General features: G+C 42.5%; 1 protein-coding gene across 1 annotated transcript in view; it reads right to left on the minus strand.

The window, feature by feature from the left end:
* Positions 1 to 17,360, minus strand: part of FRRS1L (ferric chelate reductase 1 like) — a 36,325-nt gene that overhangs the window by 7,417 nt on the left and 11,548 nt on the right. Inside the window, exons 2-4 of the mRNA XM_032164818.2 lie at positions 11,007 to 11,091; positions 8,430 to 8,568; positions 3,672 to 3,918 (exon numbers count right to left, since the gene is read on the minus strand). Coding sequence (XP_032020709.1) covers positions 3,672 to 3,918; positions 8,430 to 8,568; positions 11,007 to 11,091 — 471 coding nt within the window. The remainder of the gene's footprint in view (positions 1 to 3,671; positions 3,919 to 8,429; positions 8,569 to 11,006; positions 11,092 to 17,360) is intronic.

The raw sequence follows: 17,360 nt of genomic DNA on the forward strand, positions 1-17,360 counted from the left end.
ATTTAGTGTTGAATACATAAGCAGTGGTTACAAAGATCTAGATTCAGGTATTTGAGTTATCAGAATTCTCTATCATTGTACATATAATGAAGAACATAGAAATTAGTTAAATTTATCCAAAAAGACTAGTTCTCATTAATCTGCACTCCCCCTATCAGAACAATGCTGTTGGTCTGTTTCCTGGCATCTCAATTTTAAAACTACTAGTTATACAATATTGTATGATTATTGTATGATTGCCTCCTTTAAACGGCTCTGATGAGTTTTATCTTATTAATACCCAAATGGGCAAACTATATTTTTATTTCAAACAGCAGAGACTACTAACTTTTTTCCCTCAAATCTATCTTGTATATATATGGATCATCAACAACTCCTGACAACACTACTAATGTCTCCCTTACAGATGGAAGCCCTCCTCTACTGTCTGTGGGACACTTAGCCTGCCCAGGCCATGCCAGAGGGAGTGTGGTATACTGGGTGTGTGTCTGTGTGTGTGTGTGTGTGTGTGTGTGTGTGTGTCCGGCAGATTAGGGTAGAATGGTACAGAAAGTGGGATGATTAAAGTACCAAACAAGTCTTTGGATGGGAAACTTTCTTTTAATTTTGTTACAAGTGGAAAGAAGTACAGTCTGTGTGTAAAATATATTTAATAATCTTCAGTTGATTAAAAGTGTCTGACCTCCTGAATAATCCATTTGAAACTTGGGTTAGGGAGACTAAGGCATATGCATTCAGTGCAAAGGTCTCCTTAGGAATAGGGCTCAGAGTGAGGGTTTTTAAGGTACTATCTGCTGGGGAAGCCCTGCCAAACTTGACATGTCAGGTCCCTGCTTAGTGTCCGTGCTGGCCCCAGTTAGCAAAAATCAAACTTCTCAGGTTTGTATGCCTGTAGTTTCAGATACTTGGGAGGCTGAGGTGGGAGGATCACTTAAACCTGGGAGGTGGAGGCTGCAGTGAGCTGTAATTGTTTCACTGCACTCCAGACTGGGTAACAGAGCAGACTTTTCTCTCAATAGATCCCAGTCACCTCTCCTACCTAACCTCAGCTCACTGGTCACCTGCAAGGGCTGCTCAACTTAACTATGTACCTACAATTCATGCCTTCCTTGAGTGAAATCCAATCTCATACCCCTTTCAAGCCTTAGTTCAAAGTTTTCCCCTTTACAGAGACCTTAGGAGAATAGGTAGGATATAATAAATAAAAAGGCATTAAAAGGGCATTCAGGAGGCCGGGTGTGGTGGCTCATGCCTGTAATCCCAGCACTTTGGGAGGCTGAGGTGGGCGGATCACGAGATCAGGAGTTTGAGACCAGCCTGGCAAACATGGTGACACACCATCTCTACTAAAAATACAAAAGTTATCTGGGTGTGGTGGTGGGCGACTGTAATCCCAGCTACTCCGGAGGCTGAGGCAGGAGAATTGCTTGAACCTGGGAGGCTGAGGTTGTAGTGAGCCGAGATCGCGCCATTGCACTCCAGCCTGGGTGACAGAGCGAGACTCCATTTCAAAAATAAAAAAAATAAAAAAGTAAAAAAAAATAGAAGGGCATTCAGGAAACAAGAAAAGCAGAAGCCTGTATATGGGGTAGGAATGTGCCTGTTTTGCTTAGAGTTAGTGAGAAGAACAGAAGTCTTGAGAGAGCTTATCAGGTAAAGCAGGATCAGATGTGGAAAAGGCTTTGAACTTTAGGCTAGTCTTCCATATATGTAAAAAGATGACCTTCTGAAAATACAGCTTTTTCCAATTGGTAAAGCAATTTCAAATAGTTGTTTTCACTTAATCCTTAAAATAATTCCATGGAATAGGAAGTATTATTATCCCCACTTTAGATATAAGGAAATGAAATTCAGAAATTAAATAACAGGCTAAATATTATACAGCTACCAAGGGGCAGAACCAATACTCAAACTCAAATTTTTAGACTTCAAATCCCACTATTTTAGATTACTTCATTTCTCCAGGCTGAGATATAATTTATTTCCCAGGGTACCGAAAGTAATTGAAGTTATAACTGCACAGCCACTGTTGGTAATCTGGGAAATTAGCAAATGGAAAAGGTGTCACCAATCTGGAGACAGTCAAGTGTCTTCCCAATTGGCAACAGGCAAAATAAAAGGTAGATTATGTCATCCCTGGGCTGACTGGTGGAAACGAATTGAAGGAAAAAAACAACCAGATCAGATTAGGCAGCAAATAGTTGATAAGCACACAGTAAAGAAACATGCAGTTACCAGGAGCCAGATTGAATTCCCAGTGCAAGGACTGCAAACAAAACTCACTTCCATTCTTGAGCAGGCCCTCAGGCTAATCAACCAGAAGGAATGCTCAAGACTCAGTGTAACTTGATTTTAGCAGTCTGTAAAAGGTTTCATGATATCCTTGGGTCTTTGTTGGGGAAATGCTGCAGAGCCTTGCCACCCAAAATGAGGTCATCAATGAACCAGCATGACCAGGGAGCTTATTAGAAATGCAGAATCTTGCCAGGCATGGTAGCTCACACCTGTAATCCCAGCACTTAGGGAGGCCAAAGCTGGTGGATTGCTTGAGCCCAGGAGTTCAAGACCAGCCTGGGTAATATGGCGAAACCCCATCTCTACTAAAAATACAAAAAAATTAGCCAGGCGTAGTGGTGCATGCCTGTAGTCCCAGCTACTTGGGAGCCTGAGGTGGGAGGGTCACTTAAACCTGGGAGGTGGAGGCTGCAGTGAGTTGTGATTGTTACATTGCACTCCAGCCTGGGTGACAGAGCAAGACCCTGGGAGAGGAGGGGAGGGGAGGGGAGGGGAGGGGAGGGGAGACAAGTAGAGAGGAGTGAAGAGGAGAAGACCTACAGAAAACTGCACTTTAACAATATAGCCAGGTAATTCCTATACACATAAATATTTAAGGAGTAACGGGTTAAACTATGGGATAATTTGGTATATTTGTGACTAACAGAATAGTCACAGAGTGGGCCCTAATGAGATGCTTGGTGTCAATCTCTGGAGAAGTCTCCAGAAGCCCTTCCCGTTCAGTACTTTTCATTATTTCTTTCTTCTTCTTCTTCTTCTTCTTTTTTTTTTTTTTTTTGAATGGAGACAGGGTCTCACTATAGTGCCCAGGCTGGTCTTGAACTCCTGGGCTCAAACCATCCTCCCAAAGCGCTGGGATTACAGGCATAAGCCACCACATCTAGCCCGTTCAGTCTTTTTATATTTACAACACAGGAGTTAAGAGTATTCATGGGCTTTGGGGTCAGACAGACTTAGGATTGAATTTTAATTCTTCTACTAATTAGTTGTATAGCCTTGAGCAAGTTTCTTAATCTCTCTAAAACCAGGACAACAATACCTATACCTCTCAAGGACATGGTGAGGAGTAAATGAGAATGCTGTGAGAATTGAACAGAGCCCTACATACAGCAGATATATGATCTGTTTCATTAAGCACATCACTCATGACATACTATCTTGTACTGCTGTAGCTTTGCATGTGTGTAACTGTCAACTTGTTTGTCCGTATAATAAGTCCATTATAACCTTCTGAAGATAGGAGTCGCATCTCCTTTTCCTTTAAATGATCCAGACTGCTTATCGCTCTCTTGTGCACACAGTGTGACTTCAATTAATAATGAACACAAGCACAGTGGTGTCTGGTGTTTAATCCAGATGCTGAAATGTAAGCTTACCCTGAATGGCTGGACCCCAAGCAAACAGATAATACCAACTCAAATGCAGATCAACAATTGTTTCATCTCTGGGAACATTCACAGGGCGTTTAAATCTGCAGGTGACGCGATTATTCTCAAAAACTCCTTCTTCATCTCTGGCAGGGTTTCTCTGAATCTCCTTTGCCCACTGGCCTACATTATAGAAGTGCTGTATGCGGACCCTGCCATTGTCATCATGGACGCAGGCCATGACATCATCACCACCCTAACATGAGAAATGATTAAGAAAAAAAAAAGTCAAAGGTTCATCTTTTGCACACTGATCACTAGAAATATACATTCCATCACGTCTGCAATTTGAAATCCCACCAAAAAAATTCTTTTAAGTGCCACTAAAAAGTCTCAACCAGGGGACCAAAGTTACCATCACAACAAGTGACATTCAGTGCCTCCTGACTGATGTTTGGAGAAGACATTACCACCTATGTGGTATTCCTGCCCAAAACACAAACCAACCTAATCATGAGAAAACAATCAAACAAACTCAAACTGAAGGTCATTCTACAAAAAAATTTTAAAAAAAGCTAGCCTATAATCTTCAAGGAGTTAGTGTCATGAAAGACCAAAAAAAGAAAAAAAAAAAAAGGCTAAGAAACTATTTCAAAATATACATGACAACAAAATGCAGTTCTAGGTGTTCCTACATAGAAATTTGGGCTATAAACACAAAATTTCCCTAAAGACAGTATTGGGACAAGTAGCAACATATGAAAACTAACAATATATTTAATAATACCATCATATCAATGTTAAACTTCCTGAATTTAATAAACTATATAATAAAAGAGAACATTCTTGATTTTAGGAGATACCTACTTAAGTATTTAGGGTTAAAGGATTATGATATTTGTTATTTAAATGCCAAAATTTCAGAAAATAACAATCAAAAAAATAATAATCAGTAGTAGTAGCAGTAGCAGTAGCAGTAGCAGCAGTACAGAGAATAAAGCATGTGTGGCTAATATCATTATTTATGAAAAAGTTCTGGAACTAGGGAGTAGTGATGGTTACACAACACTGAATGTAGTTGATGCCACTGAACTGACACTTTAAAATCATAAATTTTGGTGCCACTGCACTCCAGCCTGGATGACAGAGTGAGACCCTGTCTCAAAAAAAATAAAATAAAATGGTCAATTCTGGCCAGGCGTGGTGACTAGTGCCTGTAATCCCAACACTGTGGGAAGTCAAGACAGGAGGATCATTTGAGCCCAGCAGTTCGAGACCAGTCTAGGCAATACAGTGAGACCCTATCTCTACAAAAATTTTAAAAATGAGCTGGGCATGGGGCTCATGCCTGTAGTCCTAGCTACTCAGGAGGCTGAGGTAGGAGGATCGCTGGGGAGGTTGAGGCTGCAGTGAGTCTTGTTTGTGCCACTGCACTGCAGCTTGGGCAAGAGGGTGAGACCCTGTCTCAAAAAATAAAAAAAAATAAATAAATACACAACGACAAAAAATAAAATTGTTAATTTTGTTATGTGCATTTTACCACAATAAAAAAGTTATTATTTTGTTAATCTAAGTAGCTGTAGTCCCAGCTACTTGGGAGCCTGAGGTGGGAGGGTCACTTAAACCTGTACTATCCTTCCTGCTTGTCTACAGGTTTACATTTTTTTCAAAACAAGTTTTAAAAAGTTAAAAGAGTTTGGTCGGGTGTGATGGCTCACGCCTATAATCCTAGCACTGTAGAAAGCTGAGGCAGACCACTTGAGGTGAGGAGTTCAAGACCAGCCTGGCCAACATGGTGAAACCTCATCTCTACTTAAAATACAAAAATTAGCTAGGTGTGGTGGCAGGTGCCTGTAATCCCAGCTACTTGGGAGGCTGAGGCAGGAGAGTCACTTGAACCTGAGAGGTAGAGGCTGCAGTGAGCCGAAATAGTGCAGGTGTGAACTCCAAGCCTGGGCAATACAGTGAGACTCCATCACAAGTTCATTAGTTGTAATGCATGTACCACCCTGTGCAGGATGTTGATAATGGGGGAGGCTCCCCAGGGGGTATATGGGAAATATGTACCTTCTGCTCCATTTCACTGTGAACCTAAAACTGCTGTAAAACATAAAGTTTAATTAAAACACACAAACACGCACACAATAATGCACCTTTTTTTTTTTTTTTTTTTCCCCGACAGAGTCTCACTGTTGCTCAGGCTGGAGTGCAGTGGTGCGATCTCGGCTCACTGCAACCTCCACCTCCCGGGTTCAAGCAATTCTCCTGCCTCAGCCTCCCGAGTGGCTGGGACTACAGGCACCCGCCACCATGCCCAGCTAATTTTTGTATTTTTAGTAGAGACAGGTCTCAAACTTCTGACATCAGGTGATCCACCTGCCTCAGCCTCCCAAAGTGCTGGGATTACAGGTGTGAGCCACCATGCCCAGCCAGTTAGTGCTATTTTCTTTTTCTTTTTTTTGAGATGGAGTTTCATTCTTGTTGCCCAAGCTGGAGTGCAATGGCACGATCTCAGCTCACTGCAACCTCTGCCTCCTGGGTTCAAGCGATTCTCCCGCCTCAGCCTCTCGAGTAGCTGGGATTACAGGCGCCTGCCACCACGCCCAGCTAATTTTTTGTATTTTTAGTAGAGACGGGGTTTCACTATGTTGGCCAGGCTGGTCTCGAACTCCTGACCTCAGGCGATCCACCTGCCTTGGCCTCTGTTAGTGCTACTTGCAAAACATTCAAAATCTGAGTCCTTCTCACCACTGTCACTGCTAGAACTTTGGTCTGAGCCACCCTCCTCTCTCCCCTGTAGCCCTACACAAGCCTCAAAATAGGCCAGGTGAAGAGAAGAGCGGGGTGCTCTAGGCAGAAACAGCAACAAGGGCAAAAGCACAGAGGACTGAGAAAGTCTGATAGTTTGGGAACAAGCCTGGCCCAGTGAAGTGGCAAAGAATGGGGCTCCAGAGGAAAGAGAGAAAAATGCAGCAAGGTACAGGGAAGAGCAGGGGCCAGTGATGACAGCTGCCTGTGCGCCTGAGGCCCCACCTGTGCCTGGCCACAGTCCTGTCTGAGGTCCAGAAGTTTTCTTGCCCCTGGGTACAGAGGAAGACAAAATTGTTGAAACAAATTCTTAACTTCCCTGATGTAATCCATCATGCCTTTTATAATGAAGCCTCCATAAAGATTCAACAAGAGGCCAGGCACGGAAGTACCTGTAATCCCGGCACTTTGGGAGGCTGAGGTGGGCAGATTGCTCGAGGCCAGGAGTTTGAGACCAGCCTGGCCAACATGCGAAACCCCATCTCTACTAAAATTACAAAAATTAGCTGGGTGTGGTGGTGCACGCCTGTAATCCCAGCTATGTTGGGAGCCCGAGGCAGAAAAATCACTTGAACCCAGGAGGCAAAGGTTGCAGTGAGCCGAGATCATGCTACTGCATTCCAGCCTGGGCAACAGAGCGAGGCTCTGTCTAAAAAGTAAAAAAAAAACAAAAGGACAGGGTTCGGATGAGCTTCCGGATTGCTGAACAGGTGGAGGTGCCTGAAGGGTAGCGCATCTAACAGGGCGTTGAAGCTCTTCACTCCCTTCCCCATGCCTTCCCCTAAGTGTCTCTTCCATCTAACTGTTCATCTGTATCCTTCGAAATGGCCTTCATAATTAATGAATAAAGTAGGCCGGGTACAGTGGCTCATGCCTATAATCCCAGGACTCTGAGAGGCTGAGACGGGTGGATCACCTGAGGTCAGGAGTTTGAGACCAGCCTGGCCAACATGGTGAAACCTCGTCTCTACTAAAAATACAAAAAATTAGCCGGGCATGGTGGCAGGCACCCGTAATCCCAGCTACTTGGGAGGCTGAGGCAGGAGAATCGCTTGAACCTGGGAGGTGCACGTTGCAATGAGCCAAGGTCACACCATTGCACTCCAGCCTGGGCAACAAGAGTGAAACTCTGTCTCAATAAACAAACAAACAAATAAATAAATGAGTAAAGTGTTTCTCTGAGTTCTGTGAGCCACTCCAGGAGATTAACTGAACGGGGTGGTGGCACCCCAGATTTATAGCTGGTTGGTCAGAAATACAGGTCACAACCTGGGGCTTGTGACTGGTGTCTGAAATGGGGGCAGTCTTGTGGTTTTGAACCCTTAACCTATGGGATCTAATGCTATCTCCAGGTAGACAGTGTCAGAAACAAATTGAATTAGAGGACACCCAGCTGTCCACTGGAGAAATGCTTGGGGTGTGGGGGAACATCCCCACACATCTGGTCACAGAAGTGTTCTTTCTGTATGGAGAATATGAGTAGAGACGGAAAAAAGTTGTTTTTCCCTCTTACAAGTGGTTCTTTCACTTCTGCCTCTGCCATGAAAAAAAATACGCCTTGGATGACTAGTGAAAACACAGAGAAAACCTGAATCCAACTCATGGATCAGAGTCAAGTCCAGCTGAACCCCACCTAAAATGAGCTGCACCCCAGTCAATCCATGAACATGTGAGCAAGCAATAAATGCTCATTGTTACAAGCCATATAAGGCCTATAACATCCTCTTCTTGCAGCCTTACTCTGGAAATAGCTGATGAATAGAGGTGCCACAAGACAGCTTGAATTCTGATAGCCAACCCTTTCATTTAAGCTAGCCTGAATTTTTTTTAACTTGCAATCAGAGAGCCATAACTAATTTGATCATTATACTGCTTTGATCAATTAACTTGCTTCTAAAATCAAAATAGCACAGCCAACTAAAGAGAAAAAATCAGCTTCTGTCATGTTTTGCATCTTACCATTTTCTTGTCTGAAGAGAATCCAACTGCTACCCAACCATCTGTGTCTGCACTCAGCTCAAATTCTACATCAGCCCCTATCATCCGGTAGCTGAGGAAATAGTCACAGGTCTCTGCATTACAGCCTGGTTTGCCATATCTAGAAGATATATCGAAAGAGACATTACTACTTCTACTTACACAAAAGACATTAAGAGAGCATCTACCATGTATCAGGTGGGATGCTAAGCAATATTCTTAAACACATTGGATTTTTGCTACCTGGAATCTTAAAAACACAGTTTCACTCTCTTAGGAGGAAACTTGGAGATGATCCGCCCCACTTTGTACACAAGAACTACTGTCCTGAGATGGGAAGGGGCTTGCCCGAGGTTGTATAGTGAAGTCAGCGGTTCCAACAGGACTTGAACCTGGGTCTCTAAACTCCCAGCCAGTGTTCTCTACATTATATTAATATTAGAGTCTTTTACATGTTAGTTACTACTGAATTATTTTTGAATCCCTTTTAATGGAAAAAGATTCTCCAAGTTAACCATTTAAATTGTTTCTGTTAATTAAATGTATACCAACTCTTTTTAACTTACAAATTTTCATATAATCAAACTAACACAAATTTACAAATTCAATATAAATTAAACTAATAAACCAGGAACATTGAAATTCACAGCACTCATGCAACAGATGATGGGGCTTTACTGAAAGTAAATTTCTGCTTATGTGCATATGGTATCTGATTAGATCGTGCAGGGTCTTTGGAGTTGAGAGCATGTTCTTACTACTCTCTATAGTATGATGGCTCGACTCTTCACTTTTATCTGTTTGAACTTCTGCAAAACCCTCATTTATGCAATACACCAAATGAATACCCCCATCTGGTACTCATGGACCATGAATGAATGCAATATTTGTTTATAAATTTTTTTTTCTTTTTTTTTGAGACAGAGTCTCTCTCTGTCATCCAGGCTGGAGTGCAATGGCAGGATCTTGGCTCACTGCAACCTCCACCTCTTGGGTTCAAGCAATTCTCCTGCCTCAACCTCCCAAGTAGTTGGGACTACAGGCGTGGGTCACCACACCTGGCTAATTTTCGTATTTTTAGTAGAGACAGGGTTTCACCATGTTGGCCAGGCTGATCTTGAACTCCCCACCTCAGGTGATCCACCCACCTCAGCCTCCCAAAGTGCTGGGATTACAGTCAAGCCACTGCGCTTGGCCTTATTTATAAAATTTGCCTTTGTTCTGTTGGGCTACTTGCTGCTAATATAATTACAAATTCAGACACTAAAACATACAACAATATAAGGTGATTATCCAGATAATGAGATTATGCAGACATTCATGTTTTTTTGAGAGCACCACTGAAATGAAAACACAAATTTAAATTTTCTTACAGAGGACTTGTGGATCCTTTCAGAACTGGCAAGCCCTGGTTTGAGGAACACTGTATTACACCATTTGCAGAATGGTAGAAAGTTGAAGCAATGAGTGGGACAATCTATGCGCAGATGGAAGGTATCTAAAGGAACAGGGCACAGGGGTGCTAAGTGTTGAGGAGGGGGCAGGAATGTACTACTATGCTGGCAGAAACACCCAAGCAGTCAGGAAGAGATATAATAGGATCAAGTCAACAGGGGACTGGGGTGAAAAAAGATGAAAAGGAACAAGGGAAGTTAAAAAAGGAGTAAATGGACAAGAAAACAAGTCACTTTGAAGCCAGTAGAGTACTAAAATTCCCTCCCTTCTCAAAACATCCCCCATCACCAGATTTATACATTGCTGACCATCTTCCTCAATATTATTGGATATTTTTATTCATTCCTTAGAAGTGGCCTTGTAACCCAAAGAAAGCTCAAAGCCGCTGTATTCGATTTTTCCTTCTTAGACCTTGAATACTGAACAACAGCAAAATCAGAACCTTCAGTGCAGTGACCATCAAAACTTTGCCCCTGACCATCAAATTACTCAGGGGCAATTTGTTTTAGGAAGTAAAGGGTTCAAAGGAGGAGGCTTTCCCAAAGAAGCTGAGCTGTCTAGATGGGAGGCCCATTGTCCACATGACTGTTTTGTAGCCCAGCCCGTCATGTCGTGATACCGCTAATAATCATGTAGAGACTCACCAAGCCTGAGATAACAAGCTAGCAACAATGAATGCTTAATGACTAGTTAGAATCATACAGATATCCATAGGTCAGGACTATTTATTAAAAAAGCAATTGGGTACTAAACATGTCTGTCATTGCCTGTCCTGCCTGCAGCCCCTGCTGAATAAGCACGGACACATTCTGTGTCGCATGAGTCTTCTGCATATCAGCAATTGGTGAGTAGGAGACACCTGGAGCAATGGTGGTACAGCTAGAAAAGAACCATGGAAGAATAGTCCCAGGCCCAGGACATACTAAAGTTAAAAGGCCTTTAAGACTGAAAAGCGGGATGGCCATTACAAAACTTCATAACCCTGCTGAGGTGATGAAGGAGCTCAGGCCCCCTGATTAGAAGGAACTGCATGCAATTTAAATACTACCCTGAGAAGTAAATCAGTCTTAGCCTTAAAGTTATCCAACCTGCGGTTCCACCAACCTAAAGCATCCCTTAGTTTTTCCACAGTCGTCCACTTTGATTTTGGCAAATGGATCCACAGGAGGAGCAGTAGGGAAGGGGTAACCTGGGCAGTGAGAATAAAGAAGGGTTAGAAAATCCAGTAACAACTGTTCCAATGAGAATTTTTAAAAATGTGTTGACTGTTTTTTCTCACACATATCGAGAAATGTTTGGGGACTCAGAAAATGGCTTTGATGAAGCCTAATCATCCCCTTCATGGGGGAGGGTGTAGGACACACATCTTTGGACCTAACCTTGCATGTGAACTGAGAGTAGGTGTGTCCTTTTCTCACTTTACAGGAGAGGAACCTGGGGCACTGAGAGAGGCACAATTTCATATAACCGAGGGCTTACTGCTGTCCCCTGGGAGTTTGAGAATCACACTTTTAATACAATATACATGCTCTAAGAGAAAAAAGTTAACAATGATACATTTATATACTTGATAGTAGGGTCTTTCCATTTATATACTTGATAACGAGATTTTTCCATTCCATTTTTAACTTCCATTTTGCGTTAAGCTGTAGGTAACATTTTCTTACATCACTAAATTCTTTGTTTTTGTTTTTTGTTGTTTTTGAGACAGAGTCTCACTCTATTGCCCAGGTTGGAGTGCAGTGGTGTGATCCTGGCTCACTGCAACCTCTGCCTCCCAGGTTCAAGTGATTCTCTTGCCTCAGCCTCCCGAGCAGCTGGGATTACAGGCACCTGCCATCACACCAGGCTAATTTTTGTATTTTTAATAGAGACAGGGTTTCACCATATTGCCTAGGCTGGTCTCGAACTCCTGACCTCAAGTGATCCACCCTCCTCAGCCTCCCAAAGTGCTGGGGTTACAGGTGTGAGCCACCGCACCCAGCTTGTCGCTAAATTCTTTAAACACATAATTTCTAACAGTTGTCCATCTTTCTTATAAGATTACTTACCACCATAATGCATCAAACCATACATTGAAAGGTAAGGCTGCATTATGCCTCCACTTTGTGAGAGAAATCTTTTCTCCTAGGCTGTTTACTCCACGTACACAGGAACCATGTGTGACTTATCTTGTATTCTCTGCCCAGCATAGTGCTTGGCACTGGACACTGAATAAATGGTTGTCAAATGAATAAATAAAATCACCCACAGACATTAGGAAATATAAATCAGTACAAACTTTTAAAAATCATTCTATTTTATGAGTTTTTTTCTTGTTATTTTTATGTTTTTTCTTTGGGATTTGTAATGGTTTTTTTAAGTGAGGTTTTCCTAATTTTGTCTATTAGATTTATTATACTTTGAAAAAAAGCCACCAGGTCATACTTTTCTGACACACTTCTGTGCACTCTGAATAGTCCATTTTTACTATCCTAGACCTTGATCACATGATAAAGTACAATCCTAACTTTTTACCCCCTAAGTAGTTGGATCAAATGAATTACTTTTTCTAGTTTTATGCTTATTTTATGCTAAGTCCTATATCTGCTTCAGTACTATAGACCAGGGGTCCCCAATCCCCAGGCCACTGGCCAGTACCAGTCCACTGCCTGTTAGGAACTAGGCCGCACAGCAGGAGGTGAGTGGCAGGCAAACAAGCGAAGCTTCACCTGTATTTACAGTCACTCTTGATGGCTTGCATAACTGCCTGAGCTCTGCCTCCTCTCAGCTCAGCAGTGGCATTAGATTCTCATAGGAGTGCGATCCTTATTGTGAACTGTGCATATGAGGGATGTAGGTTGTGTGCTCCTTATGAGATTCTAATGCCTGATGATCTGTCACTGTCTCCCATCACCCCCAGATGGGACCTTCTAGTTGCAGGAAAACAAGCTCAGGGCTCCCACTGATTCTACATTATGGTGAGTTGTACAATTATTTCATTATATATTACAATGTCATAATAATAGAAATAAAGTGCACAATAAATGTAATGTACTTGAATCATCTCGAAACCATCCCCTTGACCCAGTCCATGGAAAAATTGTCTTCCACTAAACCAGTCTCTGGTGTCAAAAAGGCTGGGTTTCACTGCTATAGACTGAGTCCTGACTTGAATGAGTTTTTTTTTTTTCTGAATAGTTATTGAGCCACTACGAACTACTGTATGTTAAGCAGCTTCATATACCTTCTTCCTGTTACTTCTCACTACAATCCTGAGGCCATTTGTCTCAGAATATTTATCCAGGAATTCAATTATTGTTCACTTACATGTTTTGAAATTCTATAGTTCACTGACAAAGACAATCTCTTTCAATGTTGCATCCGACTCAGGTTCCCCATCTTCTTCCATTTTCAAACATATCATCCTCACTACTTCCTGGCATCTAGAATAATCCGTTACCATACAGCAGATTTCCAACTCAATAAATACCAGTTATTATTACTACTGGATTATTATCACTATTTTTTTTTTTGAGACAGAGTCTTGCTCTGTCGCCCAGGCTGGAGTGCAATGGCACAATCTCAGCTCACTGCAACCTCTGCCTCCCGGTTTCAAGCAATTCTCCTGCCTCAGCCTCCTGAGTAGCTGGAATTACAGGCACCCATCACCACGCCTGGCTAATTTTTGTATTTTTCATAGAGGCAGGGTTTCACCATGTTGGTCAGGCTGGTTTCAAACCACTGACCTCATGATCCGCCCGCCTCAGCGTCTCAAAGTGCTGGGATTACAGGCATGAGCCACTGCGCCTGGCCCTATTATCACTATTAAATTTTGTAAACTGGACTGAGAAGTAATAAACATTGGGTATGATTGTCTCTTTAAGAACAACAGGTTTCAGCCAGGCGTGGTGGCTCACACCTGTAATCCCAGCACTTTGGGAGGCCAAGGTGGGCGGATCACGAGGTCAGGAGATCGAGACCATCCTGACTAACACAGTGAAACCCCGTCTCTACTAAAAAATACAAAAAATTAGCTGGGCGTGGTGGCAGGCGCCTGTAGTCCCAGCTACTCGGGAGGCTGAGGCAGGAGAATGGCATGAACCCGGGAGGCGAAGCTTGCAGTGAGCGCCACTGCACTCCAGCCTGGGTGACAGAGAGAGATTCCGTCTCAAAAAAAAAAAAAAAGAACAACAGGTTTCTAAACTCCAAATGAAAGCAAATTTTGGGACAAAGCTCACTCATAAATGTTCTGAACTACTTTACTCATGTTGGCAAATGGCTTCTCAGGGCTTTTCTAGCACTAATTTTCTATTATCATATATGCTTCTAAAACTTGTAATAGGAACTTGTGTTCTGTCAGACGCACTTGGACATGCCTTTAATAACATTTTCCTCTTATATTGCAAACTGTTGAAAAATAAAGAATTTGGCCTTTGTCCCTGGTTTCTGGGAGAGAAACTCTAAATCCTTGGAATTTCCCAAGTAATGGGAGTATTTTTGTTCTTCACGAGCCCCTTGGATTACACCTGAGTTTATGGCGAGCTACGGGATGAATCAGAATAGAGGCTGGTCACTGGAAAAACCATGTAATTAGAAGGTTGGGGCTTTGTGCTAGACCTACCTCTAGGGAGGGTTGTGGGGCTGGAGATTGAGTTTAACCATGTGGCCAATGATTAAATCAATCATGCCAACATAGTGAGACCCCAATAAAAACTCTGGACACTGAGGCCCAGTGCAGCTTCCTGGTTGAACACATTGATGTGCTGGGAGGGCAATGTGATACTCCCACGAGGAGAAGGCATGGAAACTCTGCCTTTGGGAGCCTTTCAGACCTCACCCTATGTGTCTTTTCATTGACTGTTCCTGAGTTGTATCCTTTATAATAAAACTGTCGTAGTAAAAATAGCACTTTTTTTCCCTGAGTTCTGTGAAACATTCTAGCAAATAATGGAAGCTGAAGTGGGAAGCTTCTATCTTGTGGGAAGACCCCACATTTACAGCCAGTTGGTCTGAGGTGTGGACAATCTTATTGTGAACCATGCCCTTTCACTTGTGGGATCTGCACTAGCTCTGGGTCATTAGTGTAGGAACTGAATTGCAGTACACGAGTCGGGAGTTGATACTGGAATATAAGCAGAGCAGAATTAGATTTTTTTCCTGAAATTAAATGATCTGTATTTGATATAAAATAAGTTTGGACCATGTGCCAATATTTAAGCTCTTGTCTCTCAGATACAACCCAGCCTTCTATAGGCTGAGTACTCTGCAAACCATTCCTCCTTTGCCAGGTGCTTAGACTCTGCCAATAGCAAGCATTAGAGGAAGGCAGGAGGAGGGAAAGAGCACTGTTCCTTCCTGTGTGATTGCTGTTCCAATAAGCAAGTTCTCAGCAACTCTACTTCATCCTGGCAGTTGGTCTGAGTTCCCAGTTTGGTGCTAGGCTCCCAGAACCAGCCTCATCCCATGCTGCTCCAAGGTATCAGCAGCAGCTGAGCACAGCCTCATTCTCAAAGGATGGGTCACAGCTCTGCGAGGTCCTGGTCTGGGCCCTTTTTATAATCTCAAGCCCTTCTCTTTGCAACTCCAGCCCCAAGGATGGTAACTTTCCTGAAGTTATTTTCTGTACGCTATCTTGGTACTCGCTTTTTGCTTCTCCAGTTCCGCAACTTCTTACTTAGACAATTCCCTGGGCTGGTCTTTTCTTTAAACAGCTAGTATGATTTCTGTCTTTCTTACTGGACCTTGATTGATACAGACTAAATGGATTAACCTTTGAATACTGATACAATGTGTTTGCCAAAACTGTAGCTTATTAGTACTTATCTGAAGGCTAGAAAATAAAGACATTCAACAGGATCTATGTTCTACATGCATTACACAATTCTAATGGGAAATTATTTTAACTGTACAATTCTAAGTACCCTAGGTACAGAGAATTAAATTGATATTTCTTGATTTATGGAACACTCATTATCAGTCTATACAAAGCCAATCTTAGATTTTTCCCCCAATCCATCACTAACTCCATTTTCTTCCCCACCATAGACACTAGGTCCAGTGTATTTCATGCATATCCTTCTCCCAAGGATTGAAGTTTTAACAAAAAATGAACACTCTGGCACATACGTCTTAGAAAAGCAATATTTTACTATGATAAACTGAAAGGACACATTAGCAATAATGGGTAACAATTTGGTGGTAGGGGTAAGGTTCTCATCTCAGTCCGTTCCATGTAGCATGGAATTCTGCCTGTCCAGGGTAAAGTCCTGCCAGGTTGCAAAAAGTTTTTCTTATTCCCAAGATCATCATCCTGAAACTCTTCCATGATTACCTTACACGATAATTACCGAACTGCCTTCAGCAGATCCTGGATCTAAGGTTCAGATTCCAGGCACAATTTCTCACTCTGCCAACAGCACTCCTTGCCATGCTGCCCACAGCTGCACTGCATTAGCCTGTTCATGGCCAGGCACAAAGCCTGGAAATGCCCAAATAGAGCAGACCAGTGAGGGCCCACTGCAACTTACCGTTCACCTCTATGTTTATGTTTACATAGGTGTGCTCTTAATATATCACTTGTGTATGTTTTAATTTGCATAAATGACACTGTGCAGTACATTTCATTCTGTTTACTATTTCCCTTTGGAAATCTATCCACATATGTAAGACTGAATATTATTCAGTCATAAAAAATGCAGTACAGATATGTTACAACACGGATGTACCTTGATTATATAATCTCATTTACATGAAATGTCCAGGATAAGGCTGGGCATGGTGGCTCATGCCTGTAATCCCAGCACTTCAGGAGGCTGAGACAGGCAGATCACTTGAGGTCAGGAGTTTGAGACCAGCCTGGCCAACATGGCAAGACCCTGTCTCTACTAAAAACACACAAAAAAAGGCCGGGTATGGTGGTGCACACCTGTAGTTCCAGCTACTCGGGAGGCTGAGGCAGGAGAATTGCTTGAATCGGGGAGGTGGAGGTTGCAGTGAGCCAAGATTGCACCACCGCATTCCAGCCTGGGCAACAGAGCAAGACTCCATCTCAAAACAAAACAAAACAAAAACAAAAACAAACAAAAAACGTCCAGGATAGACAAATATTGAAACAGCAAGATTAGTGGTTGCCTTGAGCTGGGGTGGGGAGGAGGGAGACGAGGGACTGCAGAGTGATAGCTAAAGGGTATAGGGTTTCTTTTGGGGATGACACAAATGTTCTAAAATTGATTGTGGTGACGGATGCACAACCCTGTGAATATACTAAAAAGCGCTGCATTGTACATTTCAAATGGTGAATTATGTGGTATGTGAATTATATTTCAATAAAACTGTTGCAGGAAAAAAAAAGAAAAGAAAAAAAAACAATGGATGTCTTGCATCCCATTCCCTCCCTTCACATACCCAGTTCTGACTCAAGTGTCATGTACGTGACTGATGGAATCAAAATCGTATCCAGAACTCAGGATTCCAGGT

Source organism: Hylobates moloch, unplaced genomic scaffold, assembly GCF_009828535.3.
Source record: "Hylobates moloch isolate HMO894 unplaced genomic scaffold, HMol_V3 SCAFFOLD_10, whole genome shotgun sequence".
In the NCBI taxonomy this organism is placed as follows: Eukaryota; Metazoa; Chordata; class Mammalia; order Primates; family Hylobatidae; genus Hylobates; species Hylobates moloch.